The sequence below is a fragment of the Amphiprion ocellaris genome, chromosome 17 (genome assembly GCF_022539595.1).
Source record: "Amphiprion ocellaris isolate individual 3 ecotype Okinawa chromosome 17, ASM2253959v1, whole genome shotgun sequence".
Lineage (NCBI taxonomy): Eukaryota > Metazoa > Chordata > Actinopteri > Pomacentridae > Amphiprion > Amphiprion ocellaris.
The window spans coordinates 25,383,308-25,402,462 of record NC_072782.1 but is presented as its reverse complement, the minus strand read 5'-3'; the positions used below and the strand labels follow the sequence as shown (position 1 = coordinate 25,402,462).

The 19,155-nt window shown below is 36.6% G+C and overlaps 1 protein-coding gene and 1 long non-coding RNA gene across 2 annotated transcripts; one reads left to right on the top strand and one right to left on the bottom strand.

The window, feature by feature from the left end:
• Positions 1-2,133: 2,133 nt before the first annotated feature.
• Positions 2,134-10,616, bottom strand: prkab1a (protein kinase, AMP-activated, beta 1 non-catalytic subunit, a). Its single transcript, XM_023295866.3, has 8 exons — positions 10,500-10,616; positions 8,960-9,175; positions 8,704-8,873; positions 8,301-8,394; positions 7,831-7,945; positions 7,499-7,632; positions 7,122-7,190; positions 2,134-5,854 (listed from the first exon to the last, which is right to left on the bottom strand). The coding sequence occupies exons 2-8, from the start codon at positions 9,107-9,109 to the stop codon at positions 5,777-5,779; spliced, it is 810 nt and encodes a 269-aa protein (XP_023151634.2). The 5' UTR covers positions 9,110-9,175; positions 10,500-10,616; the 3' UTR covers positions 2,134-5,776.
• On the top strand, positions 10,127-14,404 carry LOC111586175 (uncharacterized). The gene is made up of 3 exons (XR_002747951.3): positions 10,127-10,299; positions 12,661-13,005; positions 13,692-14,404. It is a non-coding gene; the product is annotated as an uncharacterized LOC111586175 (long non-coding RNA).
• The last annotated feature ends 4,751 nt before the right edge of the window (positions 14,405-19,155 follow it).

The window sequence follows — 19,155 nt, the reverse complement described above, 5'->3', positions numbered from 1 at the left end:
ACTTAAGTCATTAGAGAGCTGAAGATGAGGCACAACTTCATCCTCCTGATCATCTAAGTTGGGACCTTGGTTGTGACAAACACGTGCCTTTTCTTCTGTTGGGGTGGAATGCAGGTGATGCGACATCCCTGAAATTTGATCTGTCAAAGTGTCGGATGATGCTCTGTGCTTTTTGAATCTTGCTTCCATCTGCATATTCTGCAACACATTAACAAAACAAAATAAACATGTTTTCAGCAGCAGTTAACACATGGTTTGCAAAATGCACCTGGCCCAAAGATGTGTCCATAGAGCCTGACACAGATTGGCATTTACCTTCCTAAAGAGTCTCGATAATACATTTGCACTAAACTTATATATATATATATATATATGGCCCTTGCATCATATTTTATTGTTACAGCTGATAACATTTTTCAAACTACCACAAAGCTGTTCACTGATGTCAGCATCAAATGAATGTCCACGCTCCATGAGATCAGTGTGTGGATCATCTGTGTGAGATCCGCTTAACAGAGAATCAAGTCCCTCATTGGTGACGACAGATGTAGTATCAGAAAACGAATCTTCTAAATATTCATCCACTTCAGACAAGGACTGATCAGGAGAAGGTGATTTTTCTTTTGCGCAAATATAAAATTTGAACAGCTTTAGTTGGGATTGGTCATACAGTGTGCCAACAGTTTCGTGTAAGGGACTTGAATTTATTTTGAAATCACAGACATCAAAGGTAAAATCTTCAACTTGCCCTTTTGAGGACAGGCCATCTGGGAAAAAAAGTTCCTTTCCTATTTCCAAAATCTGCACGACAGTTGTTGCTTTTTCCCTCATTGCATGTCTTGTTCCTCCGCCATTTCTGGTCCGCACTTGACGGTATTCATCACAGATGAAATTAAGCCATCCAATTTCAATCTTCCTGGAGGTCTTCTCTCCAGCATTATTCCGCTGTCTTGCCATTCCTTCACCTTGTTTTTGGAACACTCCTGTAGTCTTTGATTTCATTTTTCGTAATCCAATTTTATCTCTCAATCTCTGCAAACGAGTCTTTTTATTCACACAGCACTGTTTGTTTACAGGAGAGAACAGCTACATGGTCTCCATAAGAGGTGATGTATCTTGACATTTGTTCATCAGTCATGACAGTCAGCACTGCCTTTTCAACTTGTAAACATAACAAATTTGATGTTGAATATAAATGATGAATACACACATATCTAAGTTTGAAAACACCTATTAAGAGATGTTTCTTGTATTTCAGTTATAACCTTCATACTTTCAACCAACCATGGTTCACTTCAGCCAAAGACAGTGCACTTTCAGTAATCTAATAGTAACAGCTTGCACATGACTCCAAACTACTAAGTTCTAAGCACAATTCAATTTAATTCAATACAATTCCATTGTAATGAACTATTTTCAGTTTTTGTTTTAGACTTTTGATGAATTAACAGTGACTTTAATGTCCTCTTGACTTGGCCTTGCCAACGTTAAACGTTAAATCATAAATAACATCATCACTCCATTGCGTAACTTTATCCATGATTTTACAGCTCATGCTTAAAGCACACTGTCTGGGGTTCCTCCGCCAATTCTATGTTGTTATTGACGATATTTTGCCATTTGTACTTACCATAGCGAGTCTTTAAAAAAAAAAAAAAAAAAAACTTCTTTTGAGGACTGAGCAGCCTTGGTTGAGGTATGCATTCTTGGAGGGATTTTCTGTTCTCTGTGCAGTCTATGTGGGCTTCTTCCATGAATATAAATGTAAAGCAACACTCCCATTAGCATCTTAAAGCTCTTGCAGGGAGCCGGGACCTCAAAGTGAGGTCAAGGGTTCAGAAGAAGGTTGAGAAACCCTGGTCAGACATTCGTAAGCTCTGGGTGTTACCGTGCATGATCACAAATCTATGAATGTGTTTAACAGTCATATATATGTGAACAAAGGAGGAAATGACCAACAACCTCAAGAAAATTACATTACGCAAAGACAGACACCAATAAACAGAGCAACATATTTAACCTGCATCATGACACGGTCCATCTCAGGGTTCATGGTTAATGCTGTGATGACCTGCAGAGAACTTAAAGTGCTTAAAGATGGATGAACAGAATCAGCAGAGGAGAATGTCGGGAGATTTTTCCAGCATGTTGTTTTTTTATTTTGGCTCATCCGGCTTAATAAATACAAAAAAGAAAGATAGGTTAAAAAAATGCATAAAACCTTATATGTAAAGGATGCTAGAGATGTGTTTTCAAGTGTGTAAAACATGGTCACAATTACAAATTCATTGAGAAAAAGCTGCTTTGAAATTCATTGTCCATGCAGATGTATCAGCATTACCCTGGAGTGCTGTCAATCAGATTCAGCAGTGGAATTTTAAATTTAAAACAGCAAAATATGGCAAAATAAGCAAAACTGACTAAATTTCTGTCCGAGATTGTATGTCTTCAGGTGACAGTGAAGTAACATATGTAGATTTTGTATGATGACTGTTAATAGACACAATAAAACAATCCATAAAAAATGCATATTAATTTGTACCTTAACTTTAAATACAAATATGTCTCAAAATGGAAAATGTGGTTGAAAGGGTCAACAACATGCTTAAAGATAATGCAATTTATTTGAATGTCTAGCATCCTAACATCAATAAATAATTACCATGTTAGCTCTTAGGCAACTGCAAAGTTAACACAAACGAATGAGGACTCGGCCTCTACTGGCCTATATCATTATGTAGAATTAAAATAATTAACATCATTGTCTCATTTGTTTGTGGCAATCATACCCACTGTGGATACCATAATTTAGCAAGGATACACTGATGTTTGCAGAAGTTGTACATTTAACTTAAAACACATTCCAGTCCTTTAGACTTCATGAAATCTACACTGACCTTAAACAGTACAGACAAAATAAATCCTCAGAAATAGTGTCAGTCTATCACACAATCATAGGCTGGCCCCCTCCTAAGTGCTGTTTCATTTATTATTTCACCTTCAAGTATGTTTAAATCAACATGATCTGAAGTGGTTGTGTTACTGAAAATTTGCAATGTTCAATAGTACAAATAAACAATGTTGTTTTAACAAAGTCAGCAGTGATCAACTATCAGAGGGCCGTACTGTGAAGCAAGTTCAACATAGCCAGGCTTTCTTTGTGTAATCCAGCTTGACAAAACCCAAAACCCCAATCACAGATAGCAGGTGTCACAACAGTGGCTACTAACTTGACTTGTAAGTTTCAGGCTTTCTACTTCAGACTCTGTGACATTTAACTTGTCATGAGATCCTTCTTTCTCTTAAAATGGACCGATGTGCCGCCTACCTTAGTCAACAGGTTGTAACTAGGAGAACCACTCGGAATGTATAAATTTATGATGGTAAAAAGCACTGCTACTTCAAGCAATGTAAGAGAGGAATGCTGGTAGAAAACTGTTAATCTCATGTTATTATATTTATTCTTACCAACCAGTGCAGCTGCTTATTTCTGAAGTGACAGCTTTAGGAGGTGTTAAACTTTAAACTTCAAACATTTTAACACGATGTTGTATAGAAGTACATTTAGGTCTGACACTGTCCCATAATGCAGGATATTATCTGAGCTTTAGGCCACATCAGTGAAATTAATGTTACTGAGTTAATATTTTCTGTAATAAATACAAACACAATAATCAGTTTTCGAATCTGTGTTCTACTAGCTGCAATACCAGCACTGTTAAATATCTTGGAAGAAAATGAGGACCAATTATAAAAACATATCTACGTATTTTCTGTATCACCAACTGAGTGCATCTAGGTTCCCATGACAACAGTATGTGATACTGTAACTCCATAGCTTCGTTCAGCAGGATTAGTAACGTACAGCTCAACAGGTGTGCAGATTTAACATATTCTCTCAACTAAGAATCTTTTTTTTTTTTTTTTTTGCTCATAGAGAATCATCTCTTAGCTCAACAGTATCACAGTTACCATGGTGATCTTGCCAGGTTAAAAGAGAGCCACCTTCGTGACACTGAAAACTCCGGCTTTAAGGTCAACATACCTCGCTAACCCACTAATCTTGCTTCGTTGTACAGCCCTCAGGAGTAATTCTTAATTTAATGCATTATTTTGAACAGACAAATGCGTATTAGTCTTGAACCTTCCTCATTTCTGATTTAAACGGAGTGTTAAAATGTCTCTGGACACAATTTGATAGACTTTCAACCAATAAGAGCAATGAAATGTTTGACAGTGCCACCGAAATGTAACCGGCCTTTAAGTGCAGTTGTTTGTTCTTCTAGTAGAGAAAATATACTGTCCAGCTATCTTAAAACTATGATAGCAAATTCAAAAGCACATTTCACTTTAGTGGCTGCATCAACAGCACTCTTCTATACAGTGATTGTATCAAACCTGCCCCATATTTAGATAAATCAGTGTGACTGCACTGGCGCGGGCAACGAAAGGTGGAAATCTGTTTGAACAAGAGGGTGGGGCAAATGCATCTGCCAAGGCAAATAAAACATGGGCATTCTGAATCGGGAGGTTCCCAGGCAAGTATAAATGAAGAGAAAATGTTAGATGTAAACCTGCCTAAATCTTCAAAAAGGTACTCATTATTCTTCTGATACACTGTCGTACTGCAAGTGTACATACCCTACATTTAAAAAAATAAACTATCTGCTCTTGTCTTGACTGGAATGTTCTTGCCGGAACACCGCAACTAACTTCATAAAGACAATATGTGACGACAAAACAAACAACATCAACTAATGTAGAAAAAGATATATATTTATATAAGTTACTAAATACTTCATAGAAGATATCTACTGTGCACTGTGTGATCGCCGCTAAATAAATTTAATCAGTTTCAACATTAACGGCAAAATAAAAATCAGTGGAAAGCTACTACAGTGCATTGTTTCCTTCTTTGACTTCAACATTCATATTCTTGATTGAACTACTGTTGCCTTCTGAACAATGCGAAAGGCGACAGCAGTTTTTATTTATCTGAGATCTTTCTTTTCCTAGCATTACTAGTCATTTCCATACATTTGTCTGTTTTGATTACAGACATGTCAGGGTTCTACCCCGTTATTATTGTCTTTGTATTCTACTCAGCAAAGGTAGTGTTGTTGAAAACTGAGGGCAGTCAGTGAACATATAAAGGCAGATTATGTAGGACTGGAGTGACTGTGGCATTTACCATCCTAAAGATATGTGTGCAATTACTGGATATACAAAGAGTGTACAAGATATAGTCTAAGAGCTGTTAACCTTGTATAAACTTTAGGTTGATATAAGATTATCATGCAAGTGGCTGTGGGCTTTTTAAAAGTTTTGGGAAAGAACAGAAGTCTCTAAAGTTGTACTTTCTAGGCTCTGTGTGTTCAAGGTTCAGAATAGTTAAAGGAATGTCATCACTTAAATAACCTCAGATGTATACAAGCATCCTTAGAAATGATTAATCTGTTTAGGTTCATTTTATCACTTAATTTCTACTTTATATTTTGCTTACACTCCATCTGTGTAAAGCATGTAGTAAACACCAATCTTGAATTTTGCTAGCAATTAAGTTCAAGTTCTACAAACTTAATTCTGCGAGTAATTATTTCTCCACCTTGTTCAGAGCTGCTTCTTGAAGTCAGGATGGATTTAACGGATGAAACCTGAGAGACTGACCCCACCTCGTCTCTCTCAAAAAAAAAAAAACCTAACACATGGAGCTAATATTTTGAACACTCAGTGTACAGTAAACACACTGGGTTAGAATTAAAAAGACAGTCTTCAATCAGATGGGCTTATATAGCAAAGTGGTGACATATTTCTTCTTGTAGCGGTGTGTCGCGCTGAGCACCATCACTCCATCCTGTGACAGAAAAAGATAACATGCAAGAAAACTTAAGTCAAAAACTGCAGCCTTTCTAAACACTGACATGCATGGTAACAGCTAAGATACATGTGAGCCGTACAGTGGTATCAGTCTTACCATGTGCAGCGTTATCATACTGTAAACCAGTGCATTCAGAGCACGTGAGATTTAGTTTTTAAAAAAGCAATGAAACCATGGATGGCGTTTATTGTGAAGCAGCTATAAAATATGCACCCTTATTATTAGAGATGAAAAAGTAATTAAAGAAAACTGTTTATATGGAAAAAAAAATCCCTTGTCATGGGCTCTGATTACAGTTACATACAGGACGGCTCAGGTATCCAAGTGAAATGCAGTGGAATCCAACTTTTATTTCAAAGCAACCATCACTGTTTTGTTTTTTTTTTTTAACTCACCAAGTGTGTCTGTTAGACTTCTTTTAGTCTTGCAGCTATGAAATCATGTACTAACCATGTCATTTAGCAGCATTAGTCAAATATAAAGTGTTCTGGTAGCACAACATGTTAATTTGTGAGATGGCAAACACAGTTTCAGCAGGATCATACAGTCTGGTCTCAAATTACCAGTGCATCTGTTAAAATCTGTGATCTTCTTGACCTCATTGGTTAAATTAAAAGTTTCAGAATGTTCTTTTTTATTTTACCTGCTTCTTATACAGCAGTTTTATCAGAAGTGGAAACCTACCATTGGCATTTCTTTCAAGAGAATGGCACACTAAAACCAAAAATTATCACTGCAGGTGAAAACAAATGGGAAAAAAAGTCAATAAGTGACTATCTGACCAGCTGTCAGCTGAAATGGAAAATACTGTTTGGTTTAGATAGGACGCCACAATCATGGTACAAGTGTGAACTCTGCTTGTGTGTTCTATTTTTTCCCCTCTGTTTTCCCCATTTAGCCTTACACTGCTGTCTGTATTTATATCTTGGCAAGCACATTTACTTCGCTTTTCCTGTCACAATGTTGAAAGAAGGGCAATTATCTGTCCTTCAGCTTGTCCTTCTGTTCCATTAGCAGCTTGTTATCATTGTTGGCATTCCACAGATACAATCTGCTGCGAAAGCTTAGCGCAAGCACACTAAGTGCGGCAGCAGCTCGCACTTTCGACAAAAAATGCTAACAAAGCTGGTTATTTCTCAAGTGTCACCACACACAGTTTTTCCCACATGTCAGCAGCCACATGCTGAACAATATCAAACACAGAAATTGTATTCGGTGTCATTGACTCAACTTGAAGCCGTACCTTAATGGAAAGAGCATAGAGGTGGTTGAGCATGACATGGTTGGGTTCTGGGAGTAATGCAGGGTCACACTGGATATAAAAAGAAAACAGAAAAAAACAATAACAAACAACAGAGCAAAACATTAAAATGTGTCATTTTTTTCACATATTTTTTGAATTTCTGTCTTCTCTCATACAGGATGTCATAAAACTTCAAATAAATCATTTGAGTCAATTTACACATGTAGATGTACTTCATCAATTACTGGCCATGCTGTTTGATATTTTAATTTAATTTACAGAACACAAAGTTCAGAAAGTCAGTGTTGTAAGAAAATCCCGAATGGGAAAAGCAATGACTACAATAAGTGGAATTAAACTGTAACACAAATACTTACAGAAATCCCGGTGTCTTTGTTGAGGATGACCTGTAGGAGGTGAGGTGGGAGTATGGGTGGAGACTTAAACTTCTCTTCCTGTTTGGCTACATAAGCGTCCTGATGATATGGCCCGGGAGGAGAGCTGGAGAGGTCTGACAAAGAAAGGGCGTGACAGTCTGACTGAGTGTAATTTTCAAACATTTCCACAGACGTGAACAGGAATCTCGGCCTCTGTTTGCAGAGTAAAAAGTACAAGAAACTGCAATTCTTTCAGCACACTTTAACATTCCTGCTTTCAAAACCCGTGAATCCTAATAAAGCAGAAATCAGAAACGGTTGTCAGCACTGACCTGACATGTCTGAGCATTTCTGCGAGTCCACCATTAGTGCGTCAAACACCTCAAAGTCAGTTTTCTTCACCTGGATGATATTGTTGACTGTGCCTAGCTGGCTGGTTATAACAGGCTGTTAGGAGACATGGCACAATCAAAATCATAAATAAAGCTCCAACGTACACACCACACAGACTCAACGTAATTCCTATGACAAAAAAAAAAAAAATTAATAAACCCTGAAAGCATCTTAAAATAATTATGTGAAAGCACACCCTGTCTGTAATCCTGTCCCCCACTGCACAATTTATCAAGTTCACAATGGAAAAAATGAATCATTGTACATATTTGCTGCAGTATTTTTCCAGAGAAACAGGATGTTTGTCATTTGCATGTTCATCGATATGGTCTGTCCTTCAGTTTAATGCTTGCTGCCAGAAATAAAAACTCACACAAGCTCATATTCGACTGTGAGAATAATTGCTGACCTCAGCTGGGTCGTGGGTCCACTGGCCGTCTACATAAAATTTGTACTGATGCTCCCCTTCCGGCAGGTCAACAATTGCCACAAAGGTGTTCTGACTTTAACAGATGACAAGAGAGACACAGGCGAGTTAAATCAGTGCTTCTTTAACCTCATCAATCAATAAAATGTATCTGATTTCTAATTAGTAAGCTTAAAGGTGGTCATTAAGGTTAAGATGTTTAAGAAATACACTGAATCTTTGAATACCAGTCTAAGAATTTTGTAACAACAAGCAGTTTTATTGAAAATATTCAAACTCTATAGATTAAATGAAACATGATAAACATTTTCCTATGAAAAAATAATAGAGGAATGCCACAAAAATGTAAACCCAGTATCACACAGAGTTCAGAACTTGCTCTCACCTTCTAATAAGGGGAATTTTGTTGGCCCAGTTGTTGAAAGATCCAGAGAGGTACACCTCTTTTCCATCGCCAGTCCAGCGAAAAACTGTTGGTCGGTCTAAAGTCGGCCCTTTATCTTCTGCTTCTAAGTCTTGCTGCCATGCAAGGAACTCTTCTTTCTCTAAGGGAGCCTGAAATTCCCATTAGAACCACGATCAGGCATCAAAGGACTATGTTTGCAGTGGATATGTGCCTCTGAAGCAGCAGCTCGACTAACCTTCAGGTCTTCTCCATGAAAAATATCCGCATCCTCCGGGCTATCCATCAGGATTTTTGGCCTCTCTCCCTCCTTGGTACCCCGGCTGTCCCTCCTCTGGGCCTTCTCCCCCTGGCCCATGGCAGCCCTCTCGCTGCTTGTATTCCCCATGAGTTTGTCTTCCTCTAGCTGCTATCTAAATTGACTTAGATTTCAGCAGCACAAGTCAGCCTGCACCTGTATTGTTAGAGTTTAACACTTGTTAGGTTTAATGTGATCCTTACACAACATTTCTTTCAACATGATTTTCTCTCTAAAGGAACAGTGTGTTTGTGTGATTAAGGTAATTTCTACAGAGCATATCCCATATTTCCTACATTATTTCTAAATATTTATAAAATATAACACTATATTGAAGTTTTTGTAATGCATACAAGTTTGTACTTCCTGCAAGAGACTAAAAAGCATCATGAGATAGAAAATCTGTCAGGATAAACTTTTTTTTTAACTTATATATGTAATTTCCACATAGCATAAGTAAAGCATGTTAGATTTTAAAGCTGACTCTACAAATAAATCTGCACTGTCATCTATATAAGAAAGTATTGGTAACATGACCTTGGCAAAATAGATGTAACATTTACAGTAATGACTACCTATTATACTATATGCTTCCCTGGGTGGAAAAACCTTCATACTGTTATAAAATGATATAGCCATAAATCTGAACCACTGCCAGGGGCAATGTGACTATCATCCCTACACCTCATTAGTTTCTTAGTGAAAAATAGTTGTATTACTTCTCTGTTTGAAACTGATGTAAACACTTAACCAAAAGGCTGACAGAAAAACTGTGAATGTATTCAGAAACGGTTCACACGAGGGTTAGCTCAAATTATGTTAGTGTTCAGACAAAATGTGACACAGATCTCCCAATTTCCGATCATTAAAACCTGATAATCCGTTTACATCAAGACTTTCCTAACAGTAATTGAGTGACTATAGAAGTAATGCATTACGAATGATAACAGAGTTGCGGTAATTTGCACGGTAAAATAAGATTACAATTTTAAGAAAAGTAGTTTACACTACTAGTCATTATATTCTGGCGATATTTACAAGAATAAATTATAAAACAGATTTGATATTACGCGGTATATATTGTACTTATAAAGCCGAACAGCAATGCAGTGCAACGGCCGACTTCCTCTCTGAGAAATGTTGACACTTTAGCCATCAACGGTTGTGACCCGGGCAAAGCTAACGTCGCGTTTACTCATATTAAACCCCGAGCTGAAGAAGCTCCACAACCTACTCTTCTGGAATCAAAGCTTCATTCGCCAACACTGACTGTACAACAGGTAAGTAAGCTTCTAACAAATGTACCTGAGTAGCAACGAGGGGTAAACGGTTTACTGAAGCTAACGTCAGGTAGCAGCTAGCATCAGTGTCTTGTGCATCCCGTTCAAGCAAACGGTGCTAATGAAAGCTACACAGAAGTGACGCTGGTTAAAGAATGAAAGCACCGACTGAGAATGCTGACAGTTATTCAGATTTATACCTGAGAAACGGTTTGCGTCACCGCTATCGGTGTTGGGTCGTCAACTCCATTTCATCCGAGCAGAAAAACAAAGCATTTGGTGATGCTAAACAAACCCGACCCCCTTGTGCGCATGCGCAGAAGATCTTAATGAACAGTGCACACTGTGGGCTACTTCATGAAAACTACGGAATAATTCTGCAATATTACATCCTCGTGTGTGCACTTACAGATTATATCAACCAGAATCCTTTATAATTAGTGTTTCATTATCATTATTAATATTTTAATTGTATTGTGTATAGCTGTTTATGTCTATCGCTCTTTATTGAGGGATGTAATTCTATGGACTAACCACTAGATGGACCCAGTTCAACGGTCAGTATGAAAGTATAGTTGTTTTTGCATATAAGTAAGCTGATGAACCTAATTTATTACTGACAGTTTAATGCAATACTGGAATATGCAATCTGGATGATATTTATAGTAATGCGGCTGTCATAGTGCAAAAAGTATCTTTTAGTCAGTTTTATTTGTTAGGTGGCCTGTGCCACAGTGTTCAAGTGTTTAACATACACACAGCAAGATAAATTTGAGCCAAGAAAGTGGCCCATGTTGCTGGTACAGTTACACTGGGGAATATTCAACCTCCCCAAAGCTTTAACTTTTAACCCGTTGAATGATACAGCAGATAATCAAAGATAATTAATTGTGTAGTAGGATATTTTAAAGTAGTAGTCTCATCACAATTATTCAACCCCTGCAATATATTGCTGGTTTTAAAACACTCTTCTAGTATATGACCTAAAGCTGACTTAAAAAAAGAAATCCATTGAGAATTCAATATATACCCATAACTTGTTCAGGATCTGAAGTTTGTTCCAAACCATGCAGAAAGCTAAAGGCCAATCATGCTTTTTGTAAGGGTCTGCAAGGCTACACATGATGTACGCTTTTCATCTGCTCAATTCTGTAAGGGTCCCCTCTGCAGATGTCTGTGTGGAGCCCAAAATTTGTAATCATGCAGATTCCACACACTGCCATCCTGCTGAATATGCATGTACCAGAAAATGCTCCCAACAAATGCTCAAGGCCTGTTATTCACACCATATTAATTTATCATTGAATAATTTAAGTACTTGCTGCTGGACTTTGGAGGTGCTTTCCATTGACAGTGCCCAAAAACACTGTGGGAATTCTCCAGAAATCCTATACTATGTCAGTGCACTGTACTTAGCACATTCCATTATCAATAATCATTAACACGGTGCTACAGTCTAATCTGTAACTAGCTGCTGTATCCCCACTATTCCTTCAAGCCAAATCCACTTAAACAGCATTTGTCTTCATATTTATCACATTTGAAGTCATTCTGAAGAAGAAATTTCTTTGTTAACATAAAGTTCACACAGATGCAGCCTCCATCATTTTTATACGCTTAAAATGCTGGTCATGAGCTGAAATGCACACTGTTGTCAAATGTGTTATCCCCGACATTCCTTCAAGCCAAAAGCAGTTAAACACAATTTACTTTCATATTTATCACATTTGAAGTGATTCTGAAGAAGAACTTTGTTTGTCAGCATGAAATTCACGTTAATGCAGCCTTCATGATTTTTATACGCTTAAAAAGCTTGTCATGAGCTGAAATGCACACTTTAGTAAAATGGGTTGTCCCCACTATTCCTTCAAACCAAATGAACCTAACCGGCTTTCACTTTCACCATTCAGATTTATCACATTTGAAGTCATTCTGAAACAGGGAGCTGTGTGCAACCATTACACTAGACCTGCTGCAGTGTTTGTGATTTTTCTACGCTTCAAACAACCTGTCTCCACAAAATTATGTTCTCAGACAACTCCGTTGCCACAGAAACCTAATTTATCCACCGTTACGTTGACTTGAAACGTGCTAGAAATTGAACGGTACTTCGTCATTTTCTGTGACTTTTTATTACCCACCAGAAGGTGATGTGTTAGGTCAAGCATAACAAGCATGCGTTATTCTAATTGTCTGGGCTGGGGGTCAGGCTTATGGGTTCTGTAAAGCGTCTTGAGACAATTTGACTGTAATTGGCGATATACAAATAAAATTGACTTGAATTGAATTGTAACCAAAATAAATCATTCATTCATTCATTCTATTCCAATACTAAATATTTGTATGTATATTTTTTTCCAGAACCATACCACATGTGTCTGCCGACTGTGTGCTGTCCTCGTTGTTCCTCCAAATGGACCCAGGGTTAAGTGACTTGCTTGGATGCAGATATTGGCCTGCAACCACCAGCTGCCAAATGCTGTTCAAATTTGATGTGTTCACGTCATTTGAGCAGATGAAGCTGACCAGCTCAGCCTTAACCAAATAAGGCTATGCAAACGGAGGAGACTGGATAATCTCAAGAAGAAACTCAAGGAGAGGATCATGCACTAAATACCATTTGTGCATCTGATCAATCAGCTGATACAGAAGCAGCATGCAGTCTCCCTGATGATGTTGTTCTGCCCTGGGATGTGCAAGGAGATGGTAAGCCAAGTGTTTTTCCAGCAATCATTGTCAAAATCTCCCAGCCATTATGAGATTTTGACAAATTCCATTAATTCAGGTCCTATTTAAATTTGTGTTTGTTGTTTTATTGATTAACATTATTTACAGTTTTACCGGCAAAGCTGTCACGTTGGTGTCAGCTAAAATAAAATTTGCACCACTCGGTTAACTGTCTCCATACGCCTTTCTCTCATCATGGTGGTAATGAAAGTGATAGCCCCCAATAAAAACAAAGAGAGCATAATCCATATCCTTCTTAAAAACTTTTTCAAAAATATTTGCTCTACCGCCAGTAGATGGTGGTAGAGCATCAAGGTTGGTCCAAGCTTGATGAGCTTGGACAACCCTGATGTTAGAAGATAATTGAATGTTTTTGTTCTCTCATCTGTTCTCTTAAATTAGTCGTTTGCTTCACTGTTTGATCAAGTCATGCTCGTCAGACGTGAAGGAGATGACTCAGCATTACCAATATCTAAGAATGGCATAGGGCAAACTGGACAACCTCCTTCACAAAACTGAAGAGAGGACCTCAAAAAACCACAGAAAATTATTTTCTATGAAATTTAACAACCTTTAATCACTTACCCAGCTGTGATATTTTCAGAAAAATGTACTATCTCAGATCTTTTCATGACTTTTTACTTTCGCCTCGTCTACAACCACAGAAGAGGGATACAGCGGACTGCACTGCTGTCTTCTTTGCATAAGCACCACATTCTTCTGGAGACACTGAGCTCCATCGCTAGCACCTATGCATGTTTTGACATGGACTCATCTTTCCTCATGTTGGAGGAAGACAGAGCATTGTGAAGAGGAAAGTGAACAGGATGACAGCATTTCAGAGCTTTCAGAGGAAAACATGTAAACAAGCTGTCTATACATGGCAGCGTTTAATGTGTTAACACATTCACATGACAAGCTACCATGCAAAGTTAGCACAACCAGGAGGAGCAATTTGAACAGTGTTGGAAAATGTATTTAGACCACTTTGTGAATATACTCCTTTAAAAGTTCTATACTCCAACTTGACTGTCAAAAAATGTGTAGATTGTCAGAAAATGTACTTCTGTATGAAATGTAAAAGGATGTTTAGTTTAGTAAAATTTAGCATTCCTGTAATGTGTTAGATTACTGGTACTGCTGTATATGTATGTTTAAATTATTTTGGATGAAGGAGATTACAAGAAGATTTCAACAGTGTTATTTTACTACCTAAGAACTTTGAATTTGTTCTTAAGTTCTGACATTACACAACCGAATTGTAGCATTTTTAGTTTTTTTTTTTTTTAAATGCGGTTGTCTTTTTCAACCTTCTGTGACAACACAAGATACTTTGACCACATTTTTACTCAAGGAAATAAAAACAGTTTTAACAGGATTCTGTTAAATTTTGATTTATTTTTCTATTTATCCCCAGTCACGTTTTACTAGTTCCAATATCCAATGAAATGCATTCAGTTTTATGTATGTAGCTTACGTATTCTGTCAGATAACACGCAAGCCTTGCATGAAATTAACACTCACTGTAAGAATGCTAGAAACGCTAATTCTGAACACATGAATGAGGGTAACCCTGAAACTGTTTTCCTGAGGAAAGAAAGCAGCCGGTAAGGATGTCCTCAGTGTTCAGGTTAGGATAGCGTGAAACAGGGTTTAACCAGGAAAAAACATTTTTAACGAGGCCAAAAATGACACCCATGGTTCACTGGTATGTCAAAAAAAAAGTTGTCATTGAAGAATTTACCCACTATGTTTCACAAAATGATTTTAATTTCATTTTGTCCAATCAAGCTTCACACGTCTTCTTGAAAACTGCACTAAAACTTTTTCATACAGGACAAAACACGATACATCATTGGAAAGGACTTGACCAGGGGAGTAAGACTATGTCAGAGTGGAAGTTATAAGTTGCTCCTGCTCAGAGATATTGACCTTTGACTTTGGTGCCTCTTTTAAAGCTTCTAATTCAAAAATGAAAGGAGCTAGAATCATGGGAGAAAATGTTATACAAAGCTCTTGAATTCTACTACCATGTAGGCTGTGGCTTGATGTTATCACCAGCAGGGGGCATCACAAAATGTGCTTAAAAATTTGATTTCACCCATATACATCCATTTCATTTGTAAATTCAGTCCAGATAGATGTGTCCCTAAATGCCCACAATGCACTTAAAGTTTTATATTTCACTCTTCCATTTAGGAAAAACAGCCATTTTGAAGAAAGAACTACAATTTCCAATAGCGTCACAATACAATATGATTGGACATGCCATGAAACATGTAGTTCTTCTTGGGGTTTACAAACTAGGGCAATGTTTTTGTATTAATAAACTAAAATTAATGGAATGAAGTACTGACAAATGTGCTACTGTTAAAGTATAATGTGTGTTGCATGAAATAAAAGTTAAAGACTACATGGTATTGTGGCAATTTTTGTGTTTGTATCACACCGGAAGTGTTTTGGGGGAAATTTGCGCTCATTGCTCAGGCAACCCTGTTAGCATCGGTAGCGTAGCGTAGCCTCACCTTGTGAGGACAGAAACGTCATATAAATCCTAGTCCCTCCTATTATCCATAAACAGTGGTGGAGGAAGTACTCTTGCTCAGTACTTAAGTAAAAGTACAGATATCCAGCAAAATATATACTTTAGTAAAAGTAGAAATACTACATTAACAATCCTACTTAAGTTAAAGTAAATAAGTACTTACTATTAAATGTACTTTAAGTAGCAAAAGTAAAAGCACTCACACAGTGGGTTGTCTCTTATGTCCAGGACTATATTTCAATTAAAAAAGAAAGCATAGTATGGGACTGTGTTACCCTGTAAGGTAACATATAACCAAAAGAATGATAAAACAGAGCATTACAGAAGGTAAGTGTAAGTACACTAACCTTTACAATAAACAAAAGTTGTTGCTGTGGCATCCACAGAGGTATAAGAATTACTAGTAGTAACATCTGCATTTTCTAGTATCATTAGGCAAAACCAGTAAAGACGATGGTTATACCTTCAAATCATTTACTTTATTGCAAATCTATTCAAAGCACAACGTTAGACTCTGTTGGCGACATTTTTAGTACTGGCAATTAGTTTGATTAATTAGTTTGTGACATTTTTAAGAACATTACTTCAAAATTATTCCTCACTGACAGTTAACTAAAGGTCTCAGTGCAATAAGAAAACAAAGAATTTGAGGACATAATGTAAAGCTTTGGAAGAGAGATCATGTCACATTTTTCAGTCATTTATCTGATCAAATGGGGCAACTTATCAACAGATTTTTAAACTATTCTAATCAACGGAACATTCAACTGTGAAATATGAAAAATAGTTGCAGCCCTTTTTTAAACCTTTATTTTCTTTAACTTCTGAAATGTCACAAACATGACAATTCAACAAGCCTTAATGCTGGCAAGGCTCATCTATAAGCATTTTCATTTTTTCCCCTTTGTGCAACAGTTTTAACATGGCAGTTTCATTGTCATTTGCATTAGCAGAACTTCTTGTTCAATTTGAACAAGAGTTGGTTTTCAAAGTTTTTTTAAGCCTAGTCTGCCTCTTTCTGGAGAACAAATCTGCACGGCTGAGCTAAAAAGTCTCTCACATGCTGCGGAGGCAGGCAGCGGTTGTGTTGATTTTGAAGGACAGGTTGAGAACGTTGGGCACTGACTTGAGCACATTCATGGAGGTTGTTGAACTGGCCAGATAGAGGTGTCCTGCTGTCTTTTTTTCATAGTCCTTGCTGTCAGGTCATTGCAACGCTGGAGATGCGATCTGCGCCTTCTCTGAAAATAAATCAACAATAATAGCATATTATTCATTAACTAACCCTTAAAAGATCCGAGGGTCATTTTGTGCCATTCAGTTTTTTGATTTTCAAGCCATTTTGGCTGTGTTGAATGAATATAGCCCAAATTTGCCAGAGGGTATTGATTTTTTTAAAAAGTTAAGAATTTTGGTGTCAGTTCCTTAAATTAGCCTTAAATGGCTAAGCTCTACAAAAACCGGCTCATTTCTTCCTAGTGACAAAAAATGCCCCATTGAAAACCATTGAAAATGCCATTTTTGATCTCCTACTTATCTCAACATAAATTAATGCATTCCTTTCTGTTAAGATTTCATTTTGTACTACTAGCTTTAAGTTTTTAATTTTTATATTTGTCCACCTAATGGTGCTACTTTTTCCTATTCAAAGCATGCAGCAAAATTTCACACTTCTTACCATTTTTTGCAAGGGGGCCTTGCAAATGAAATTACATGTTTGTGTCACTATTGATGTGTGATTGATGGTGTGTGTGTGTGTGTGTGTGTGTGTGTGTGTGTGTGTGTGTGTGTGTGTGTGTGTGTGTGTGTGTGTGTGTGTGTGTGTGTGTAGGTGTGTAGGTGTGTGTGCGTGTGCGTGTGCGTGTGCGTGTACGTGTGCGTGTGCGTGTGTGTGTTTTAAATGAGTGCAAAAATAACCTCTAAGACCTGGCTTCCACACATGTGGACGTCTTTTTTTTTTTTTTTTTAGAGTATTGTTCATAATAATGCTAAAAATAAAATAATGTCAATAATAAAAACAACAACAATAATAATAATGACAATATAAATATAATATTAATATAATAAAACATAATACATGTAATAATCAGATATTAGATATTATCCAATTATTACATTTACTAGTTACTTCTTATCCCCGATAACTAGAAGAAATCTAAAATGCAAGCCCAACCAAAGCTTGGGTCTATCTATTTAAAAAAACAAAACAAAACAAAAAAAAAACTAATAATACTGAGATGCTATGTTTGGCTCCTACTTGTAGATTATTCAATTTTTTTTCTTATTGATTTTTAATTGGTGCAGCATAACCACAAGAGCTGTCAATAACTTTGTTATAGGCTATATTGTGTGTGTTGAATGACAATTAAAGCATTCTATTCTATTCTATTCTGTTCTATTCTATTCACCATGACATTGTTATTGTTATTATTTAAATGTAATAAAAGGACTTGCTGTGGACGCCATGTTTTTATTTGGTGACTGAAGACTGAACTCAGAGGAAGTCGACGGATTCAGCAAGTTGATCCGAAAAGAAGCAACACCTGAGCAACCTACAGGACCACCTGACTTCTCTGCCACGACATGGACAAGGTAAGAATATTAATCACTGACAACATTTAAATGTCTTTCATTTGTTTTGTTCTGTTTAAGATTTTAACTTGTTTGGATGCTATCTGCTAGTTAGCATAGACTGTAATGCTCGTTAGCCAACTTGTTAGCGTTAGCTAGCTAGCTTAAATACAAAATTAGCCTCCCTGAGTCCAAAATGCGAATTTGTGTGAATTTATGTGTAATTATTATAGTTAAATGGTTGAAACTACAAAAAATTACATTAAAACTACGTAGCCAAGCTTTTAGTGTGAGCAAGAGACAAAAATAACAGTACAAAATGAATAAGTGAACAAGCAAACAGTGTATTTTTATAGTTAAGGTCCACATTTAGCATTATGGAGAATATTACAATATTTTTCAGTGTTTAGGCCGATGGGTTTTTTTTTAAAAAATATTTGGAAAGTACACTGTAATTAACATGATGTACTGATAGAAAACAAGGAAACTGTCTTTTGCTATCTAGTTTTTGAATTTTGTTGACTTTAATCTTAAAAACATCGTCCTCCATAATGTTTTTTTTAATTTTTTTTTAAAGTTTTTAAAGTTATTTGGGATCAGTAATCAAATTCCAAATAGCCGCTTTTGACATTTATTTTTTTTACTCTGTTGAATTTAATCTTTAAAATGCAGCCCTCAATAATGTTATTGTTTTGAAGTTGTTGTTGAAGTTATTTTGGATCTTTAATCACATTTCAGATTGTCCCTTTTGCTATGTTTTTTTTTATTCTGTTGTCTTTAATGATTAAGATACAGTCCTCAATAACGTTTTTTTTTGTTTTTAAGATATGTTGTTACATTGATCACATTTCAAATGGTCTCTTTTGCTGTCTGATGTCTTTGTAATACAGTACTTAAAAATGTTGTTTTTTAATATAGTTCAAGGTATTTTGTAGCATTAATCACATTTCTTTTGCTATGTTGTTTTATTCTGTTGTCTTTAATAATTAATATATAGTCCTCAATAATGTTGT